The 18,436-nt window shown below is 43.9% G+C and overlaps 1 protein-coding gene across 5 annotated transcripts in view; it reads right to left on the bottom strand.

Moving 5' to 3' along the window:
* Nucleotides 1–15,697, bottom strand: part of CEP83 (centrosomal protein 83) — a 38,550-nt gene extending 22,853 nt beyond the window's left edge. For 4 of the 5 annotated variants that reach the window (XR_002096845.1, XR_002096846.1, XR_002096847.1 and 1 more), the window contains exons 1-6: nucleotides 15,418–15,697; nucleotides 14,891–15,041; nucleotides 13,103–13,195; nucleotides 12,770–12,901; nucleotides 5,108–5,359; nucleotides 3,226–3,357 (exon numbers count right to left, since the gene is read on the bottom strand). Coding sequence is in view for 2 of the 5 variants with exons in the window: in XM_019514872.1 (XP_019370417.1) it covers nucleotides 3,226–3,357; nucleotides 5,108–5,359; nucleotides 12,770–12,901; nucleotides 13,103–13,195; nucleotides 14,891–15,041; nucleotides 15,418–15,569 (912 nt within the window). In the remaining 3 variants the exon portion in view is untranslated. The remainder of the gene's footprint in view (nucleotides 1–3,225; nucleotides 3,358–5,107; nucleotides 5,360–12,769; nucleotides 12,902–13,102; nucleotides 13,196–14,890; nucleotides 15,042–15,417) is intronic. The other variant, XM_019514871.1, reaches the window with a different exon arrangement.
* Between the last annotated feature and the right edge of the window lie 2,739 nt (nucleotides 15,698–18,436).

Raw genomic sequence — 18,436 nt, forward strand, 5'->3', positions numbered from 1 at the left:
CGTTTGAGGGGCGTAGGGAATGGGGGGTGGCTCCTGCTGCTGTGTGCCGCTCATCGCTCATCCGGGAGCTGCTCATCCAGCAGCTCCCACCACTGCTCCTGCAGTTCATCTCAGAGGGCATGGAGGGAGGGGCATGTGCCCCCAGATCTGCGCTGGGTGGGCTGTTTCCAGAGGGGTGGGGCTGCACTTGGGGTGGGAAACAGCGGCACTGGAAGGGGGCTATTCCAGAGGGGTGGGGCTGCACTTGGGGTGGAGCTGCAGCCAACCCAAAATTCGCTGTAGGCCCTCTGAATTCCCTTCCCAGCACTGTTGCCACCCCCCCGAGCACAACCCTCCACTGGAAAGAGCCCACCCTGCCCCGTAAAGATCCAGGGGCACACCCTCCCCAGTGCTGTCCTAAACGAGTTGTGGGAGCAGCAGCAGGAGCCGCTAGATGAGTAGGTGAGCGCTGGACAAGCTGCTGGACAAGTGGCTCCAGGACGAATGGCATGCAGCGGCCGGAACTGCCCATGCCTCCACGCACCCCCCAGACGAGCCACGGCTCCATCCCATGCCCTGGCTGGGCAGCGCTTGCCCTAGCCCCTGCCCCAGCCCCACTCCTCCCTCACTGCAGGGGCCTTGATCTGCCCTTCCCCCTTCCCTTCCACCATAACAAACTTACCAGCTGCACGCAGTTCTTCAAGCTGCTTGCTGGTATCGGAAATCGGATCGGTATCGGCCAATATGTCTCCTTCAAAATTGGCTGCTGGTATTAGCCCCAAAAATCTCTGTTGGTGCACCCCTAGTTTCAGGCTGACACTGACTTGGTTTTGTGTTCTAAGTACTGGAAGTGCTAAGACCTGTCTTTAAGCACTCCTGGGATTGTAAAAAACTAGCCTGTAATCTGTTCCATAGTTCACCTTTCTCATGCTAGGTATATTCTGGAGACATGTTATCCTGATAACAGTAACTGTTAGGTAATGTCAAATATATGTCATTTATTTTGGAGGATGAGTTCCAAAAAGCAGTATATTACTGTTTGGAATGGCTAAAAAAAAATCAAACTGTGCTGATGGTATTCTGCATGCTAATTCAGTATGTTTATCTAGAAGCTTTGGATTCCCCAGCTGGTTCAGGAAGTGGTGTGTGGCCTGCTGAACAACTATGACCTCTCACACAGATTAAGAACATTATTAGGGGGGTTTTTTCTGCTGACAGAAATGCGTACATTGAATAAATGCAATTACAACTATTGGCATTATCTTTAAGATGGAATGAAGAGAAGTGGTGCTCCATTAACTTTTGTCCAAGTCTTTCTTCAATGGGGGCAGTGCGTATACCCCCACTCCCTGCCAACAAACATGCTTGTGAATGGAGACAGACAGACAGAATCACAATGAAAGGCTTGTGTACCTAGGAGTTATGGATTCATTTCAAGGAATATCCTAGCAAGACCTCATTGAAAAAAAGAAAAAAATGACCTGAAGCAACCCGGTCAGCAAGATAGCGGGTTCCGGTTGGGGAAATCAACAGAGGTGTCATGACATTTGGGGCTCATCTTATGCCATTTGTTGCAAAATATAGCTTCCCAAGTGTGGTATAGCTCTCCTCACAATAAATTAGTAGACTCAGTTGAATGAAACCAGATATATAAAAAGGCACTCGTACAACTAATTAGGCCTGGCTGCCAGCCCTTTCTAATATCCCTTTTGACATCAGATGAGAAGCAACCTTGCAGAATCTGCTTCACAACGTGAAAGACTTGCCACATCTATCCTTGATAAAAAGAAGGATTTAATCCACAAAGCTCCTGTTTTACCTCAATGAACCCTTTAAAGGAAATTCCTCTAAGGAACCTTAATGTCACCTCTAGATGGTGCTTTATGTAGCAAAAACAAGCTTCAAACAACCAATGCTTATCTCAGTCATTACAAGCGCCAACCTTCCACATGGTCCATGGAGAATGCTCAACTGCCACAGGTGTGTAGCAATCAGAAATGCTATAAATGTTGAATCTTTGACTCCCTTTTTTTGCCATTAGAACCATTAACATGTGGGCCATGTACTTGCCAGTGAGCGCAGCCTGCAGAGGTGTCTAGTTCCATCAGACTTGTTCAATCCTTTTCGCTCAGCTACTGAACAGATACTTCACTTAAAACACTTGCCTTGCCTATCTATGTTAATACCGCAGTATGTAAAGGACACCAATTTCAGTTTACAACTAGAAGCTGTAAATTTGCCACACATTTCCTCCACTTGAATTCCTTCCAGCCTTTCATATATATAGATTAAAATAATAATCCAAGAAAATTTTTCTTAGTTGGGAGGGGTAACCATACACATTGAGATAAATTTCAATCAAAGGAAAAAAAACTAACCCCTAGTCAAGAGAAGGCAGTTACAACTACTTTCATGTGAAAAGCTACACAGATTTACCCTTTCTATTAAAAAAGAAAGAACAAAGCCTTAAGAACAGCAGACTTTAAATTTAATACTTGTGAATTTTCAATTAATTTTACAGATTTAATAAATAATTCCCACTGAAGATGCATATTGTATTTGCTCTGATTACACAACATGAATAAGGAAATTGTTCTAAAGGAAACTGAGAAAGTTGCTTTTGTCGCTTACATATGATTAGATGCTGTATTTATTGAAATACAAATAAAAAATAATCTTCCATAAATATTATTTGACTTAAATTATGTTTCTGGAGCAATTCCATGGGGAAAAATAAAATGTAAAAATGTATCAATTCAGTCAACAAAAAATGATCATAAGGCAAGGAAAACTGTTTTTAGCTAAAAATTATTTTGAAGACTACCAGCAGAAACCTTATCAGAAGAATCCAATTTCCTTTTTGCTTTCAAATTTCATCACCATATATTTGTCACTTGAGCATGATGGAACAAGTATATGTTAATGAATACTGGAAAACCCTAGCGTAGTAACAGACATACCTCTCAAGCATCACACATCATTTAAAGATGCGGAGAATGAAATAAGAAAGACAATCTCACTCTCTAGAGAAACTAATTAGGCATAATGGTTTTGTGTAGCATCACCAACTGCATCTAGCCTACCAACTGAAATTAAACAATATATATCACAGTTGAAACATAATCGCAAGAGGCAGAAAACAGTTTTACATTAAAAATACTTAATAATAAATGCAAATCATAACACCGTCTTTCTAGTTTAAAGTTGGATGTGAAAATATATAGTAAAAAAGATTAGAACACCAACTTTAGTAGTCAAGGCATTGATTTCTCGTTCAGCTTTGTGCAGTTTGCTGGTTAAGAGTGTGTTCTGCTCATTACTCATTTGTAGTTCTTTTTCAATACGATCAGTCTGTAGTTTAGCTGACTGCTTTTCTGCCTGAAATAAAAAATAAAAATAAAAAAAGACGCTTTTTTAGAAAGGGACTGTCTTTTGATATGTAATGTGCATAGAATAATACAACTCCAGTTTTTAGTAGGTTTTCAGGCATCAATGGTATTAACTAAGCAGCAAAATAATTAATCTTAAATTGAACATACTGTCCAAAGGACTGTTTGTAGCTTACTCAAAGTAACAGTTGTTCGCCATACAAGATTATGTCCCTCCCACTTCAGAAGTCAGAGAAACTGAGACTCAGTTAGGAGGCAGGCAAGGTTCTTTGGGTAGATACAATATCTTTTATTAGACCAAGTAAATAGTTGGAAAAAAGTCATTTGCAAGCTTTTGGGTACAAACACCCTTTGTCAGGCATAGGGAGACTCTGCTGGTGTTATGTGTTCTCCAAGGTAGAAAAGAGAACACACAACTCCAGAAGAGTCTCCCTATGCCCGAAATAGGGTGTTTGTAACCGAAAGTTTGCAAAGAACTGTTTTCCAACTATTTAGTTGGTCTAATTAAAGAGATCACATCTACCCAAAGAACTCTGCCTGCTTATGTCCTTAGCCCAACACAGCTACACCAACAACCCTGCAATTAGGAGGCAGATATTTATATCTTCAGCCAGTAAAACCGTGGGCTCTAAGGATGGCTGCATGTATCCACAGTGCTCAAAAATTTTGCAAACAGATATCCCACCAGAACATCAACAGCATGGCTCTGCTGAAGTTTTAAAGGAGAAATATACCTACAGTATTCTACATTTTATGTGACAGAGAGGTTATGCCAGTAAAATTGCAAAAAGCTGCTAAATATAGGACATTTACTTCTTCAGTTAAGTTACTCTTCTCTAAAAAAGTTAATATTTTTACTACATTGGATTAAAATAGAAAAAAGTGAAGTATTCGGAAAACTTAGAATGGCTGCCTTCCAGGGTTTTAAAATAAATTCTACAGCAGTGTTTCAGACTGAAGTGTTTGGACCACTTCATAATGATCCATAGCATTGTGGTAACTATACAGGACTAGTTTTTCTGGTGAGAAAGGTCGCAAACACCTATAAGAACAGAAAGGAAAAAAGCCAGCCTGACTGAACTGTATCTACATATGGAGGGATAGCAGCCAAAGAGACTGCAACTGCCAACAGAGAAACACAGGAACCACCAAAGGACTAAAGCCCTAGAGCCAGCAATGAATGTCCAGCAGAAAAGAAACACCTGGGAAGCATATATGAGACCAGAATTAACTGGGACCTTGCAGTAGGAATATACATTGAAGGGAGCAAGAGAAAGGAATTATGAAGTTGTAACAACATGGGCAGAAGAGAGGACAACCAGGTGGTAGGCAAGCAAAAAGAAAAAACAATAGCAAAACAAGGGAGAGGGACTGATTAGATGAAGGGAAAGGCAGCTATAAGATTCAGACTTTAAAAAGACAAAATATTTATTGTATCCAAGGGTATGGGGCAACCATTTTATCAATATTAAATATAAGATGAAGTAACTGTAGTTGATGCTAGTAAATGCATCTTAAGTGATTGCAAATAAGAATTTAAACTGAGATATTAAGAAGGGAAAGGGACTGAGAAGGTCTCAGTTTGGATGTGGCCCGTTCTATTTGGTAATATAGATATAGGATCAGAATCTATTTCCATCGAAATCATTGGAACTGACCTCAACAGAGGCTGGATCAGGCCCAGTGTCAAAAAATGTAAAGTTTACCATATTTCATTGGGAGACAATTAAGACTCTCACCTCCAGAGATCTCACTGTTGCCTGCATTTCAGCCAATTGTCGCACCTGTATTCTTTGGACACTTTCTGCTTGCACACCACAATTTTCTCTCTCTGCCTGTAATTCTGCTACTTCAGCTTCCAAACTTTTTACTTTTTGATGTAGTTGAGCCTTCTCCCTCAGAAGTGCCTCCACACGCTTACTGTCTCTGGTGGGGTCAACGCTAAGCAGCTGATTATGCAGTTCTTCTTTATCTTTATCCAGTCTTGTTATCTAATAGCGATTAAGGATAATAATATGCATCATTCAGTACATACAGTAGACAATTAGTGTGTAAAAGCTGATAATTTTTCCATTGTTTGAATAAGAAGGTCCCTGGGTCCGCTACAGAGACTGACTTTGCTCTCAGTGCTCTGGGATGTAAAGCTAGGTTAATCACCATCCCTCCCCAAAAGCCTGTGAATTGAGACAACTATTATCTATAACATAATTCACCCAGTTTCTAAAGCAGCTTTAGCTATAGAGGCTGGGATAGCACAGGTGCTAAGGCACACAGTTAATAACTCAGACACCACAAGTTCAAGGCCATAGCTAGGGACCCACCAAATTCATGGTGGAAGTGGGCTGTGTAGCATCTCCTTTAATCTTTCATGTTCTCCCATGTGCCCCCTCCCACCCCCCCTGTTCATTGGCAGACAGGCCTCACCACTCCCTCCTGATCAGCAGGCAAGTGAAATCCATGATTTTAAACATGGCACAGTGTTAGCCTTTCCACTGGTCAGCACCAAGCACTGGGGACGCCAGAGCTCCTCAGCCAATCAGTGTCGGGAGGCAAAAATGGCACCATATTTAAAACCACAGTTTTTGCCTCCCCACTGATCAGGAGCACACTGCAAGCGCAGCCCTTCCACCAATCAGCACTGTGGGAGCATGTGGGGAAACGTGCAAGATTAAAGGAGATGCCACACACCCCACTTCTGCGGTGAACTTGGTAGGTCCCTAGTAGCAAAAGCTTTTGAAATTTTCCTTAGAACATGAGTGGCATGGCAGGAAGTGTGACTATTGCAATCCCACATCAGATCCCATTGCGCCTTTACTTTAACATCTGTCCAGGGCCACAGAGTGCACTATTAATTCAAGTTCCTGCTCAGTCCCCTGGAACTTTTACATAATCATTTCAGTTTTTCTTACTGGCCACATCTCACACCCTAGTGCAGTGATTCTCAACATTTTTTAGATTCAAGGCATCCATCATTCTTGAGGTACCCCCTCCATAACTTTTGTAAATTGAGTGACACCCATTTCAAAAACTGATTTACTATGGGACTTCATTTTTTCCAGAGTGGGCAGGAAGTGAGGGTTAAGAGCAGCTAGGCAGGGAAAGCTTGAGCCTGCCCAAATCTGCTTATGTCCTCACACCTAAACCTTGAGCTTGCCTTTATCTGCTTATCACCTCACTTATCTCCTTATACTTCCTGTAGCACTCCTCAAAGGATCTAGGACAGTGGTTTCCAACCTTTTTAGATTGCGGACTGGCAAAGCAGACTGGAAGTGACCATGAACCGGCAAACTGCGGACCAGCATACTGCAAACTGGAAGTGACCACCATACTACGGACTGGCAGCCAACCCTTGTTTATACTCAGTATAAAAAAAGGTTGGCTGCTGGTCCACAGTATGCTGGTCACTACTGGATTTCTGGTCCGGCACCAGGCCACGGCTCAGGGGTTGGGAATCTCTGATCTAGGATGCTCCAGCATCCTAGTTGGGAATCACTGCTCTAACCAGACTAGATGCTCCTATCCTGATCTATATTGCCTGACTACTCTTCTCAAATCTCAGCATTTTCTCTCTTGTTGCTATACCCATCTTTCTACCTACAGGTGCACTCTATCTATTGTGTTACCAGCCTTGGTGTATGCCAAGGTACATAAGTATTATTAAAGTAGAAGACCCCCCAAACTTGTTTTTAGTGACCAGCTGCTATTGCCAAATTAAGGGCTTTAGATTCTTGCTCACCATATAAAAATGCAGTGGTTGTAGGGCCAGGGAAGTGTTAACCCGGCTCTTGGCAGTGACGCCTCCTCCTCACAGCCAGAGGTCAGAGCCCTTCTGTCTCCAGTCTGGCCTCCAGAGCACAAACTCTATCAGGTACACCTCTGGGGGACTGGGATAAGAGTGGCACTCAAGAGGGGAGGGGGCTTAACTTGTGGCACACCTGCCAAAAAGGTTAGCCACCATGGATGTAACACATAAGTAGTGGTCAATACAACCAAATATAGCAAATGCAGTTTGTACTATAATAGATTATAGACTTTATAACCATGATAAGAAAACTAAAAGCAGCATTTCCAGAGAAGATCATAGAATAAGAAGAGAAAACAGCAAGTGTCCCACCCACCTCCACCCCCCCACAAAAACAGAGCATAATAATAAGCCCTCTGTTCACTTTCACAAGGACATAAATCTAATCAACGCCATCTAGTGCCTAAAAGGATTGCAGAACTGGTTCTATATGGTTCCTTGGGTCTTAGAAAGACAGGCATCTGTTGTTTGGCTAATTCAAATAGCGTATTAAAATTACTACATTAACTCAATTCCAAGATAAGGTTTTCCCTCAATTCAACATGGGGAAAACAAAGCCCCATCTTAGAATCAAATGAAAAAACAGCCAGAAGAGGGTGGCACAAATCCGCTCAGCAAGACATGGGTAGCGGGAAGGCACGAGGGAAGGCACTGAAGTCAGGCTGCTTGCTTCCCCCACCCTTGTGATAGCCAGAACCAAAGAAATTAATAAGCAATAAATATGTGCTTCCTGGAGGCATTTGGAACTTTTGTCTACTATGAAGCTTGTATTTTTGTAACCCGCAAATGTAACTTGTAACTGTTTGCGGAACTGACTAGGCCTCAAAGACAAAGCTATAGCTGTGAAATTAGCTAACCTTTCTTTCTCGCTCAGAATTTAGCCTTGATAATGATAAGAACTGGATTCAACTACCTAGCTTATTCAGTACATTTCAAGAAAAAACATCTCAAAAAAGCATAGTCAGAGAGTTCTGAAGGGGCTGGATTAGTCGGGGTAGTGTTAATTTCAAACCTGAAGATGCTATGTTGCAATTTGCTTATTGGATAAACCCAAGCTTGGGCAGTACCTTATAATAATTTCTAACACCTTTTAACTCCATAAGATAACAGCTATAAAGCAATATTATGAATGGCTACATAGCTAAAAAATTAGTATAATTAGAATATAAAAGAACACACACATCATAGTAACCCTTGGGAAGGATGGAACAGAAGGGTCATTGCTGTCCCATACCCCCACGGATCTCTCTTACTCCCTGTAAGAGCAAGAACCAGATCCTGACTGAGGGGCTTCCACTGGTTCTCCTTCAGGCAGCCCAGTTCAGAGACGTCTGACTTTGCTGATTCAACTTGATGTGCATCTTCTAACCGACAGACTATCAATAAGTTACTAACCAAGTGGGAACTCTTGGTTAATTTCTTTATCTGTTTTATTATCACTATCAATTTTATTGTTAGTGTATTGTTATATTGTCTGTTTATTAGCTTAGCCTTATTAACTATTATATATGAAAACTATATCTTTTGTTGTCATAAGTAAAATTCCTTCCTTTTTGTAAGTGAAACTTGTCATTTCTTTCCTTTCCAACATCACCTCCTCAATCCCAAACCAAAAGCTCAGTGGCTAATAAAGTTGCAGTGCTCAGTCAGTCTGCAACTAAATTGATATACTCACAGTGCCCAGCTGGCCTGTGACACACCCTCCCCCCATCTGCCTCCCCACTGCCTGCCCCTCAACAACTGCTTTCCACCTTATTTTCTCTCCTGCCCCCAACACAACAGTGGGGGAAAGAAGTGTGGGGGGGACAAATGTAACATGATCTTTCAATTCTAGACATGGAACATTTTAACAAATTTATAATTTTCCATGTATAGAATCTAATTATTAGGGAGGCCAGCCATCTTAAATTCAAAGTCATCTTGGATCCAGGTAAATATGGTAAGTATAGACAGACACACACAGGCTTGATCAAAGGGAAACTGGGCGGAAACACAGGGACTCAAGAATAGACATCTGGCTGGCAGAATTCTAACCCCTGTGTCAACCCTCCCCAATAAGAATGCAAGCAAGAACTGGTGGTGTGATGTAATAGGCAGACAGGTACATTATCCCAGTGCCTGTCTTTTGTGCTCTGGTGTAAAGAATAGTGCAGAAGGCTGCAGACTTAATCTCATGCTTCTTATAAATGGCCAACTGACAATACAGCTGTAAAGCAAGTAAAAATTGCTGCATCACTCTATGAATTAAAACCAAGTGTAAACACTATGTGAGTCTCATTTTTCAATCACAGCATCCTCAGTGAGAGATGGCCATTTTACCCAGGCATTTAGGTGGAGTCCATCTTTCAAAACTAATTTTTTCTTTAACATATCCCAACAATCAAACATCCACAAACCTCTCACATAGCAACAATCCTTGAGCCATTTGTTGATTTAAATTATCATTTCTACAGATGAGAAAAATGTTACCAATGATACCCAGAACATTGAGGATCTCTTCCCACCTGTCATGGTTTCTTTAACCTATACAAGGGGGAATCTTGCTGTCATTTGTCCTTGCTTTAACAACTATCAGAAGATTCTGTTCCACTCACTTCAGCATTCTTTTCAACCCCACAACCACATCTTCCACTGGGCAGACTGTCAGCACCTCACTCTGTTTTCTGAATCAGCTGTGGTGATAAATAAGCATTTCTTTGCAATGAATTACCCAATAACAGACCTGGTGTCTCCTGGTCTTAGTGGGCATGTCACGTATGCGCTTTACTGAAGAGTAGACTAATTAGCTAAGCAGTAGATCATCACCATCTCCGTGTGTGTCAGTAGTAGGGCACAGGAAATTAACTCTGCCATAAGATAGTACTGTTGGGGACAATACTACCTTAAGGCAGAGTAACAATCACCTGTGATGAAACACGTGTGAAGACAGTGAAAGCAGGCATAAATTGTGTCCAGTCAGCCCAGGCAGCATATTCGGCACTCTCATGCCCCACCCAGCCCCTCTGCCATCCAACCTGCCACCCTGAGCTCAGAGCTGACTTCCCCGAGCCTGCTCCATCCTGGCTCAAAATGCTGCTGTCCCAGGCGCACATGTAGATACTACACCCAGAAGCAATGTACACTGGCTCAAAGTACTCTGGAGTTTATCACTTCACATTAATTGCTTCTGTAGATGCACCCAGTGAGAGCTTTCCATCTTGCCCTCCTTTCCATCTTGCCTCTGGTCTTAAGATCTTTCACTTCCTTGAATAAGCTTGACAGCTCTCCTGAAAAAACAATTTCATTGTCAGAGGGCACTAAGGTGCCTGCTCCTCTTAGAGCAGAGATTGCCCGGGGAGGGAACACAAAAAGCCAGATAAGAGCCCAGGTGCAGGTTGCCATGACAACTGGCTGAGGGAATTGGCTGCTGTAACAGGTGTGTCCCTTTGGGGTCTGTCCACTGGTAACCCCGCCCACCTGTTATGAACCAACCTCCCACCTTCTTGCCTGCCATGCCTTGTTGTTAATAGCTTAATTAGAAGATGTTAATTAAGCAGGAGGCTGCCCATTTTACTGCCCTGATGAAAGGGGGTGCTATCTGCAGCTCCTTTCCTCCCCTACACCACAGCCCAAGCCTCACAGATGGTACTCACATCGGTTAGTCTGAGCCTTACTATACTCTGGCCCCCTTGTCCTCCCTGGGCTCTCCATGGCCCTGCTTCGCTGGGCGCCTCACTGGGCGTTCGTCAATGCTGCCCCCCTCTCTGGGGCTTCTCGCTGCCACCCTCTCTGGGGCTTCTCGTTGCCACTTTCTCTGGGGCTGGGGTCTCCACACGGCTGTGGCTCCCCATGAGGCCTCCTCCAACCCCTGATAGCCTCACCCAAACCTCGGGTTCTAAACAGCAAACACAAAACACAAGCCCCTAGGCTATAACATAAAATCTAAGCTGTCCAGCTAAACATCATTCCATCCCTACCAGGGAATTCTCCACCACATAACAGCAATCAGGAGCTTCTCCCCTCTGTTTGCTCCGGCAGAGCTCCTTCTCACTTGGCTGCTAGCGGGGAACTGCCAGCCTGGCCCCAGCCCTGGGGTTTAAATGTGAACCAGGCCCTGCCCCTTCCAGACAGCTAACTGCTGGCAGGTGTGGGTCACCAGTGAACTTTGGTTGCCCTGGCAACCGGCAGCTGGGGCTCCTCACTCACTGCTAGGGCTCTTTCCTAGCAGTTTCCCCTCTCTAAAGGAACAGGGCGCCTAAGTGCTCTGCGACAGCCACACCTGGTTAGCTGGCTGGAAGAGGCAGGGCCCTAGGACCATATAAACCCTAGAGCTAGGACCAGGCAGGTCAGTTCCCTGCTAGCAGCCAGAGGGGAAGGAGGCTCCAGGGAGAAAGTGCCCAGTGATGCAGCAACTGCTTAACATGCTGCACCCAGGGGTAATGGGGCTCCATAAGCTCCTCAGGTACCCTTGCCTACTAGATACTTAGTACCAAGGAGGAAGTTCTATGCTTTTAAAGGGGCAGAGCACACCCTTGTCTCTTCTATTATGTTATAGCCCAGGGGCTTATATTTTGTTTGCTGCTTCATAACACTGGTGGTTTGGGTGAGGCTATTAGGGGAAGGAGAAGGCCTCATTGGGGACCCACTACAGAGTGGGGACCCTGGCGCCAGAGAGGACATGGCATTTGGGGTGCACAGACCCCAGTGCCAAGGGGCGCAGAGACAGGGCTGCAGAGAGCCGAGTGAGGACAAGGGGTCAAATTATAACAAGGCCTAGGCAAGACAATGCCAGTACCATCTGCAAGGCTTGGGGTGTGGTAAAGGGGCAGCTGGAGCCATGCATATAGCACATAAGGCTCGGGTGTCCAGGGACATCTATTTTGAAATGGGGCCCAGGGAAGTCCATCAGGACCATGCTCAGATAGGCTTAAAGGCAGCCTCCCTATATCAATTATTCCAACAAGACATGGCGGGTGAGAATAGAGGGTGCCCATAGGGCTGAACTGGCACGGTCGAGGGGCCTTGGGGGTAACACGGCCATCCTTAAGGATCCCACCCTGTGACAGTCATGCATACGTATCTTCCACACAGAACCAGCCTAGAATCCAGGACATCCCACAGTCTCTACATGCAACCATCTTCTTTTTCTCCTCCATTGCTCCTGCTATTTCAGAAAGGACAAGAAAAGACAGCTGCACCATACCAAACTCCTTTGTCTACTGGCCCCCACTGGTCAGGCTTTTAAAGCTACTGCTCAGGTCATCCTGGCACTCCTAATTAGACACAACTGTGATCAGAAGCAGGAAACAGGCTCTGATCCTGAGTAGCTTGTACTCCATCATACCCACACACCCTGTCCTAAATATATTATTACTAACATACTATATGAATATAAATAGAATTCTATTAAAGGTTTTATATTTAAATATCGCTCTCTCCTGAGCTAATTAAGGATTGAACACAACAAATGATTTAAAACAATCAGTCCAGCTGGTAAAATTTGAGATTGCAAAAACTGTCATATATGAAAAATAATACGACAATGGTAAAATCCTCATAAAAAGCTCAAGTGGTTTCATTTTTATGGTGGCTTAATTCAACTTTAATATTTTATACCTACCTCAGCCTCATACTTTATTTTTTTCTCTTCTAAAACACGAACATGTTCTTCCTTCTGGTGTTCAAATTCTGATTTTAGAAAGGTATGTTCATAACGCAGTTTATTATATTCTGTTCGGTATTTTTCTACTTCCTAAATTAGAAAGTGGAACAGTCACTCAAAGGTAAGTTTAAGCACATGAAATTTGTTTTATTTTACCAACACTAGCTATAAAATATCCACATCCCCTTCTCAAATAAAGTCATTTTTATTTAAACCCCACCCCCATGCCAAAAGAAACAGTAAATAATAACTCCCCCGCAAATAAAACAGAATTAGATACTCATTGCTTACTTCATCTAGCTTCCTAAATCGATCTCTCATTGGAGTTTCCAATTCTTGTTGTATTTGTGCTTTTAACAACTCCAGCTTTTGAGGAGTTAGCACCTGACATGAAGAAAAAACAAAAGGTACTGTAATAATTCAAGTATCATCAGGTGATTTACACTGGAAAACAACAAATGCTGGATAACAAAACATACTTTATTTAAAAACAAAAGAATTGTACATAGAGGTTTTTTTTAATATGTTCCATTAATAAAGTTTGCTCTTAAGCGTTTCCTATTTTGTAAAAACTTTATTAACCCTCCAATAGTTGAGAAGATTTCAGAGAAAAATCCTGTAACATTGTGTATATGTACATAATTAGCTTTTGCAATGTGTGAAAAAAATCTAGCCATTATATAATCCTTGAAATTCTTCAAGTCACCTATTCTGTACATCATGAGTGAGAACTATTTGGGCTGGAGGACCACTTTACAAGTTTTAGTGAGCTGCTACAGGGGCTGCAGGGGTGGGCATTGATCCTACCTGCCCCTGTCTGCTCTGTACCCATTTCTGGGGGTGCTACACAGAGCAAGCAGGCAGACTCTCCATAGAGACCAGCCTGGGACCCACTCACTTGGTCAGATGGGATGGGGCCACATACGAGTAAGAAGCAGCCTCTGGGAGCAGGATGGGTGGGCAGAGCTGGAATCTTCGGGTTGTGACAGCATGGGGACAGAGCCATGATCTGCTCCTCACATGTCCCAATGATGGGCACCAGTTCTGCAGACAGAGACATGCAGGGAGCAGATCACACCTCTGCCCTAGGCCCTGGCCCTACACTGTCACTGCCCCAAGATCTCAGCTCTGGCCCCAGCCCCCACCTTCCTGCCTGTCCTGCTCCCAGGAGCCATGCCAGCTGAACTCACATGGCCTGAGGCACTGTGTGGGAACACAGAGCAGCACAGCCGCATGCCAGGGACTCGAGGTAGGAGACAGAGTGCAGGGAGAAGGGAGCTGAGAGCCACAGTTACCCAAGCCCAGCCAAACCAGTGCCATGTTGTCCTCTGCTTGTCCCTGCATCCCCTTCCCAAACCTGAGTCCCTGGCACATGGCCAGGCTAGGCCAGGCCAGTACCTCACTCCGCTTTGGGCCACGTGGGTGCAGCTTCTGTCCGGCCCAACCTCATGCCAGGGACTTAGGGTTGGGAAGGACCCATGCCAGCCACTCCAGCTCTGCCCATGTGGCACAGCCTGAAGCAGTGCTCAGGAACACAGCACAGCACCACGTTAGCAGCACTCACGTCCCTACCAGGCCCTGGCTCAGCAGAGCACAGATAGCCTGCAGTTCCTGGCCCTCTTCCCCCTGCACAACTTCTCTTATCAGTGGGGAGAACCTTACCTGAGCTTTGACTCACCAGGGACTGTTTGGTCTACAAACCGCCACAGAGACGGAGCTGCATGCAGGCAACCTCACCAGACAGAAGCCTGGCCAGGAGCTCAGCTCCCCCTGCCTTGGAGCATATATTGGAGACTCAGTGGAGTGGGGCAGGGTGGGCCAGCCCATGGAGGGGAAGGGAGAGGCACTGAAAGCCAGGGCAGCTGCAGTCTGAATACAATTCTCCTTCAGAGAAGCAGCCATGGGCTGGACAGAATCATCTGGTGGGCCAAATCTGGCCTGCAGGCCATATGTTGCCCACCCCTGATATATACAGTTCTAGATGGATTTCTACAACAAGACTTTGCTATATACAGTTCTAGATGGATTTCTACAACAAGACTAAAAGTAATATTTCTCTCTGCTGGTAACATGTCTCACCTGCATCCTCAGTTCTTCTAGTTCTCTTGTTTTATCTAATAATTCTCCTCGGAGTTCAGCAAGAAGAAACTGAAATTTGTCATTGTTGGTTTGTTTTTCAACCAATGACCGCTTGAGCTCATTCTGTGATTTTGTATACTCATCCTGTAACCTGCAAAATATATTTAAAAAATACTAAGAATGTTCATATACAATCTAAGAAATAATTGATCACACTGAAAAATATCCATCACAGAGGTAACAGAAATACGTAAGTAAAAAAAAATAGCAAGTCTAAAAACATTTACCAGGTATCAGCTCCACTTCCTCCCCTCATATTTGACATAACAAATATCGTAAAATGTTGAAGTTGATCAGTATTTACAAATTCAGAAAATCTCACCTACAGTTCAGGAGACCTCTGAATTGTTACTATGTAACTAGAAAGATTTCACTTTCAGAAATCAACAACTAAACAGATGAAAAGAAAACTCTTCTTCACTTAGCCTTAGCTCAAACTAAGGAAAGCAACAACTTAAAATACGTACCGTGTATGTTCTGCTTTCAGAGTTTTATAATGTGTTTTATGATGTTCACACCGCATTCTTTCATCAATTAAAAGCTTCTGTAGTTCTTCTTGTGAACCAGCAAGATTACCACTTCCACTTGTTGGAGGGAGGAGGCTGGTGAAAGTATCCATTCTTGTTGGTAACAGCCACGTAGTAATGAATTTAGTCCAAAATCAGCACCTTCAAAAGACTTCCATCTATCTTTTCACCTGTGGCATCTCAGAAAGTAAAATTACCTGCTGCAAACAAATGCATAAAACTCATTGGTGGTTCAAGGACAAGCACTTGTGCTTTCTTTACAGTGGAGCAACAGCCCTGGCATAGTTAAGACTGACAAACAAATTCTGTTTCAAAGTTAGCTTTCTATAAGTGCTAAAAAATAGTGACTTATAAATAAATAATTATAAAAATAAATAAATAAATAAATAACTCAAAATTACTTATCCCCATCTAGTAGCGTAGCGCCCCCAGATGCCTTAAGGAGGAAAAAGTGTGCACCTAAGACTGACAAGACAAATAGATCACACAGAGCATGAGTAAAATAAGCAGCTAAAAGACTTTCTGGCCTGCTAGTTTTCACGAGCTATGTAGCAAAATGAGACAGGAAGCAGCATTTAAATACAATTTGACCGTGTCCTTCCTAATCTGTCTCCCGACATAAATCTTTATAAAAGTAAAGGAGGTATTTTGGTACAATTATCCTCTCACATGTTCTTCCGTTCTTTCCCCCTCCCCTCCACATGTCCACAGTATGAATTAAATCAGCAGAAGACGCCAAAAGTACTCAAACAATTTTCAGAAAGACAGACATATTACAAATATAAATGTTTGCCCAGAGAATATGCAAAACAAAAGAGGGAGGACTGAGAACAGGGGGAATAGATATCTAGGTAGTAGTGGAATAGGGATAAATGAGGATGGGTGGCAGTGGACCTGTCAGTTCACCATGCCTGCACCAAGATGTGGCCCTCTGAGACTGCTCCCTGCTCCTCACATGTGCACCAAGACCCCAGGGGAGGCATTTCATAGATTTCTTGGGTCAGACGGGACCTATTAGATCATCAAGTCGACCCCCTGCTCTGGGCAGGAAAGAGCACTGGGGTCAAGTAACCCCAGCCAGGTACTTCTCTAATCTCCTTTTGAACACCTCCAAGGTAGGGGAAAGCACCACCTCCCCTAGAAGCCCATTCCATGTTTTGGCAACCTTCACCATAAAGAATTTCTTCCTGATGTCCAATCTAAATCTACTCTCCTTCAGAGTATGGCCATTGTTTCTAGTAACCCCAAGGGGTGACCTGGTAAACAGAGTATCCCTTATTCCCTGCTGACCCCCTTGATGAGCTTGTAGACAGCCACAAGATCATCTCTCAGCCTTCTCTTGCAGAGGCTGAAGAGATTCTGGACCCTCCATCTGTCCTCATAGGATCTTACCTGCAGGCCCTCAACCATATGAGTAGCCCTCCTCTGAACCCATTCCAGGTTATCCACATCCCTCTTGAAGTGTGGCGCCCAAAACTGGACACAGTACTCCAGCTGTGTACTCACCAATGCCTCAGAGGGGAATTATCACCTCCCTAGACCTGCTCGTGATGTGCCTACTAATGCAAGATAGAGTGCAATTAGCATTACTTATTACCTCATCACACTGGCGACATGCTCATTTTTGTGTCGACTCTGAGATCCCTTTCCACTGCTGTGCTACTTAGAATGGTACTTCCCAGTCTGTAGGTGTATTGGTGATTCTTTCTCCTCAGGTGCAGCATTTTGCACTTATCTTTGTTAAACTGCATCCTATTCTGATCCGCCCACTTCCCCAGTCTATCCAAATCTGCCTGAATTTGCTCCCTACCCTCTAGTGTGTTTACTATACCCTACAGTTTGGTGTCATCTGCGAATTTGGACAGAGTGCTTTCTACACCCTCACCCAAATCACTGGTGAAGATATTGAATAGGATTGGTCCAAGGACAGAGCCTTGGGGGACACCACTGCCCACATTTCCCCAGGTAGAAACCAACCCATACACCACCACTCTCTGGGTGCATCCCATAAGTCAGTTTTCCTGCACCTGACTGTGAAGAAATCCATGTCACAGCTATTTAGTTTACTTGTAAGAATTGGGTGTGCTACTGTGTCAAAAGCCTTAAAATCCAAGTAGACAGCCACAAGTAGACAGGGGAAGGATGTCCCTTCCCCTCTGGGCATCTAAGCCCTCTCCCTTCAAGGGACCCATGTTTGCCCACAGTATACAAGTCCCTTGCCCCCTCCAATGAAGACTGTTAGGGATGGTCCAGCATCTCTGCCCATGCCTGAACCTCTGCCTACCTACCCATAGGACCTGGGATCTGGTGCATCCTCTCCCTGCCTCTCATGTAAGCTAAAGTCTGGGGAAGCCCTACTTCTTCAGATGGAGAACTGAAAACAGGCATGATGGAAGCATGAGCCAACCAGTGTTGAGACTGGGTAAAAAACTAAGACTGGGTTTGCTTTACGTATCAGAGGCCCTCAAGTCCTGGGATTAAGGGAAGGAAGCTTGGAGAGATGAATACAGCCTGAATTCTGCACTTCTGCATTCATCTCCAGGAAGTGTTTGTTCTCTTTCAGCTGAGAACCTCACATTGAGATGAATACGCACTTAACCTATTTCTGTTTAACTGCTTTTTCAATCACTCACACACAAGTTTCCTCAGTTTGTGGACAAATTACGGAGATGTAAAAAGGAGCAGGTTACCTGTGGTAAATTAGCCCTTTTCACTGAGCGTTAACCTACTGCAGGATAAGCTTAACGCTGGGTAAAAGCTGGCCCAAGGACAGTCACTGCAGTGCAACTACTGTTCTGTAATGTGTTCATACTCTCCAATTGCCAGGTGAAGTTAGTGATTTAAGTCTGGGGTCATTTGAAAGTCCCTTCACAAAAACAAAAAAAAGAAGCCCCCCAACATGTGCACACAAGCAAACTGCAACAGTGGTTTTATACCCACAAGGAATCAAACCATGTCT

Source organism: Gavialis gangeticus, unplaced genomic scaffold, assembly GCF_001723915.1.
Source record: "Gavialis gangeticus isolate Ggan-Ray unplaced genomic scaffold, GavGan_comp1, whole genome shotgun sequence".
NCBI classification, from domain to species: Eukaryota; Metazoa; Chordata; order Crocodylia; family Gavialidae; genus Gavialis; species Gavialis gangeticus.